Raw genomic sequence first — 4,387 nt, forward strand, 5'->3', positions numbered from 1 at the left:
TAAATCCAGTGTATACATGAAATCTAATATTATTTCATTTTGTCATTTATACAAAATCGTGCTTAATTTAATAAAATATATACACATAATGAAATCATGCTAGATCTAGTGTATGCGCCTATTTCTTTGCTTTAAGACTATCATTCATCGCAATCATATCCTATCGTGATAAACATAGAAGATTGCAATGTATGGTATTACATCATGATAAGAGTTACTTAACATCAAAATTTCAATAAAAAATTGATTTGTTTATATAACACAAAAGATTACAACATGTTTATATCAAAACTTATCCAATTAATTAGTGATCATTGGATCTATTCAAAAGAATAATCAACAATTTTTTTACTAGTACAATGTTTAGTAATGTAAAAAAAAAAAAAAGACAAAAAAGAAAAAAAAAAAAAAAGGAGAATTGTCTTAATAAAATGTAGAATATTATTTGGGATTTGTTGCATGTCCGAGTGGTGATCTAGCAAGACGGAGGCTTCTCTCTTGCGATAGTATTTTAGCAAACCTATAAAAACATAAAGTTTCATATTAACATCAGAATATGAGATAACATTATATATATAAACAAACACATGCACACGCGCGCGCGCACACACACACACAAATGCTATCTTTCTCCGTTTAGTTAAAAATTCAATATCTCCATTCACTTGGCACAATTTCCACATTTGAGAACCCCACATAGTATTAGCATTATGAGAAATTATTAAGTCATGTAGTAGAAATTGCATAAATTGTTGGTCACTTCATGTGTACACATGCCTTTTGTTTAAATATGAGACACAAGTTCTGCAGGTCCTACTTTTAATATTGTGTTTATCATAACTGTGATGTTATGATCCACATAGAAGATGACATAAATTAAACAAGAGGCACATAAACACATGTAGTGGTGGACGTTTCCTATAATCTTCAAATTTGGAATGATATTAAAGCCGAAATTAACCTTTTAATTTAAACTTTCCTATAGACATTTATAATCATTCAAAATTCAAAAGTTACATAATTAAGCCTCCTAACTTAATAAGTTATCATGAACTTATCCCTTGATTTGCGATTCCTTTTTTGCCCCCAACTGCAAACCCTTTTCTCATTTAGACTCTCTTCCAAATCAGACCAGAACACTAGACTCAATTAGTTTCTAAATAGTTTGATAAGCCTAGCAGTGTCAATATGAGCATGTGTGTATATTAAGATAGGATTCAACATTTTGTATCTATCCTAAGCAGTGTCCTGGGACGGATCCCACATGCATATGTGAGTTTACATATGTGACATCTATTCTTGTGTCTAGTTGATATAGTAGCCAAGATACATACATATCCAATAGTTATTACTTGATTTACAAGTAGTAATTAACACCACAAGTATATATGTTTTGAACTTGTACTTTGGTCTGTTTCAATATAAATCACAAGGACAAACTTGACAAAAGTCCATTTTTTGTTTGCACCTACTGAGACAAACACATGCGGGGCTCAATCCTATCTATAACTAAGACATGATGAGGATATTCCAAAAGAAAATTCTTACCCTATATTTGGAGAGATCATATATTTGGAATTGTATTGGATTTGGATAAGATGTGATATAAAAGTATACTGAAATTTGTCTAAATCCATCTAAATCTAAATATGGGATCTGAAATCCATGCTTCCAAACACAATATTAATTATTTTCTCTGATTTAATACCTGCTGAGTGCTTTCTCATTAGATTCTTGATCACCAGGAGCAGTCTCGAAGATGCCCGTATCCAAATTCACCCTGGAAACTGGTTTCTTTAGCAATCCCTCACCAACTTTCACAAGCTCTTCCATATTCTCTTTCGTGGCTACATCAACCGAAGACAACACCCTGCTTAACGTGTCGTCCTGCATTACATTATTTTCCAACACGCATCTAGACAATGTCAAATACACTGTTTGTTTAGCAAGAAAATTCAAACCAAGAAGAAAATTATTTTACTTTCGTTGCATGCACGTGCATATATAATGTCTACCTGTATTCGAAGGTAATTTTTTTCGGATTGAAGGGCTTGGAAAACAGTGGAAATGTGGACGTCGACCATGTCGGCACTTGCTTCGATGAACACGTCCACTAAGGGGGTGGAACCACCGTGGTTCAACCAACCTAGTACACCCCATTTTGCTGCGTCTTCCGCCGTGTATTTCTCTACAGCTTTGGGCGAGCCTGTGCCCAAGGATATCACCAGAAATCGGCCATAGTCCATCGGTTTGATAGGATAGAAATCAGGATTTTTCCTTTTGATCTCCTTTGTTACCTCGCCCATGGCCAGTAAAGTCTGAAAGAGTAAATATAAAACAATTAATGATCATTAATTGAAGTGAAATACACACTAAATGGGGACAACTATTTAGTATTACAGTGGCAAAAGCAACGTTAGAGCCATTTTTTATTGTTATTATTTTGTTTTTCAAAGTAAGAAGAATAAATTATTCACTGAAAGATCTCACAAACAAGAGGTTAGGTTTGGGAGCAAAGTTTACACAAATCTTTGGGGCCATTGTAGTGGTCCCGGAAAACACTGACTGCGACGGTGAAAGGCATTTCAAAATGCTAAACTGAACACACAGATATAATTTCATTACCAAAGAAGACAAAAAAAAAACACATACGGGATTATTTGCAGCCACACCGCCGTCTATTAGGTTGAATTCTCTGACTTTTCCTGAGGCGTCTTTGATTTGGAAATGGTGGGCCGGGAGATAAGTGGGTGCTGCTGAGGTTCCAATGCATATATCCGAGAGACAGGCATCTAAGTGCCTCTTGTTCTTCACCTGGTCACCATGAAGAACCATGAAAACCATCAAGAACAATGAAAGAAGAAAAAGAAATACATAAAAAAAAAGTTACTTAATATATGTGGATGAACAGATCATAGGAATACACGAACATCATAGGAAGAGAAGATGGTTGGCTGGAGTTGCTTGATGTCAAATGTTGGGATTACAACGTTGGTTAATGTCTGGTGCAGACGGGTGTCTCCCAGTTTTTCCTTCACAAGGCCGTGCAAATGCTTCCCATCGTATTTTGGCCCCGACAGAGATTTGATTATTTTTGCAAACAAAGCAAATGGCGGACTACTGTTTGTTTCCAGGAAAAAAAAAATTGAAGAACATGGGTTCATGTCAGTAACTCTAAAATTTAATTAACTGATGATATGTCTTTTTCAAATCATGCATGCAATACATATCATATTATCTATTATATATAATAATTTTACCAAGCTTGTGGGAAGATTTTTGGGCAATTGTCAAGGTAGAAGTCCTTGATATCTTTGGCAGCAAACAATGGGCGGTCATCTCCACCGGGGCTAGCGAGCATGGCCGTCACAAGACCACCTGTGCTTGTTCCCGCAACCACATCGAAGTAGTCTGCAATCCTTGCACCTTCACCGTCCAGCTTCTGCATTGAAAGATCGAGGAGCAAAAAAAATTTAAGCACAAGTTAGCTGTGTATGGATTGAGTTAGTCTGCTAATTAGGTTGGAAAATAAACATCGAGCCTCGCCGAGACAAGAAATGAGATGAATCGACATGCGCGGATAGGTACGTACCTGCAGCTCAGACTCTAGGAAGCTGAGGAGAATTCCTGGGATAATCCCTCGTATTCCACCCCCATCAATACTGAGAATAGTGACTAGGTCTCCATAAGTTGGGGGCTGTAGGGGTAAGCTTCTTGATTTTCTGTACGCTGTTGCTTCCATGAATATAGATTGGTGTGTTCGAATTCAACTTAATTATATATGTAAATGTGCGGCTGGAGAGAGAGAGAGTGCTGAAGTTTTTTTTTTTTTTTTGGAGCTAGCTAGCCTTAGAGGGAGGGGAATTCTATAGTGTATATTGAAGTTGAAAGACGTGGGTATACTCTTTGATGAAGCAGCTGGCAGTGATGAAATGAGTACTTATAAGCTGTTGGTTCTTAGAATTTTCCAAGTTTCAGCAATCATGGAAATTTGTACACGGTGAGAGAATTTGACCCATTCTCCCTTTGACGAGGTTATAGTCTACCTGTCGCCACCAATATCATCCTAAGAGCACAACTTGTAAAGAACCCAAGTTTTGGCATCAACCTAGTCAGCTCTGGCTGGCCAATTTTCACATCTACTCACAATGAGAAGTGGAGGTGAGACTCTAGCGACTTGTAGGTAGTGCTAGGCCAAGCTTGTAGTCAGGTTCAAAACTAAATGAATTGGAGGTAACAAGCTAGCCATGAGCTCGCTGTAACTTAGTGGAGTATCTCCTAATTAAACACACAAACATAGCCTTTTATTTATTTATTTATTTATTGTTCAAGCCCATTTGGGACCTGACAAATCGAACGGGTAACAGGTCTCCCGTGAATTCCTACC

The 4,387-nt window shown here is 36.8% G+C and overlaps 1 protein-coding gene across 3 annotated transcripts; it reads right to left on the bottom strand.

Annotated features, from left to right (window-relative positions):
* Positions 1-230: 230 nt before the first annotated feature.
* LOC131162834 (patatin-like protein 2) lies at positions 231-4,063 on the bottom strand. Of its 3 annotated transcripts, none has more exons than XM_058119440.1 (7): positions 3,593-4,063; positions 3,261-3,442; positions 2,931-3,120; positions 2,653-2,814; positions 2,016-2,318; positions 1,709-1,887; positions 231-520 (listed from the first exon to the last, which is right to left on the bottom strand). In XM_058119440.1, the coding sequence occupies exons 1-7, from the start codon at positions 3,740-3,742 to the stop codon at positions 442-444; spliced, it is 1,245 nt and encodes a 414-aa protein (XP_057975423.1). In that variant the 5' UTR covers positions 3,743-4,063; the 3' UTR covers positions 231-441. The 3 variants fall into 3 exon arrangements, with proteins under 3 accessions (XP_057975423.1, XP_057975424.1, XP_057975425.1); XM_058119441.1 differs by having other exon boundaries at positions 2,931-3,117; positions 3,593-3,916; XM_058119442.1 differs by lacking the exon at positions 231-520 and having other exon boundaries at positions 1,529-1,915.
* Positions 4,064-4,387: the final 324 nt, after the last annotated feature.

Source organism: Malania oleifera, chromosome 8 (genome assembly GCF_029873635.1).
Source record: "Malania oleifera isolate guangnan ecotype guangnan chromosome 8, ASM2987363v1, whole genome shotgun sequence".
NCBI lineage: Eukaryota > Viridiplantae > Streptophyta > Magnoliopsida > Santalales > Ximeniaceae > Malania > Malania oleifera.

Coding starts and splice junctions, on each gene's coding strand:
- LOC131162834 (XM_058119440.1), bottom strand. CDS start 3,742: ATGGAAGCAACAGCGTACAGAAAATCAAGAAGCTTACCCCTACAGCCC. Junction 3,121..3,260: donor AAAATCTTCCCACAAGCTTG/GTAAAATTATTA, acceptor GGAAACAAACAG/TAGTCCGCCATTTGCTTTGT. Junction 2,319..2,652: donor GTGTGGCTGCAAATAATCCC/GTATGTGTTTTT, acceptor TTACTCTTTCAG/ACTTTACTGGCCATGGGCGA.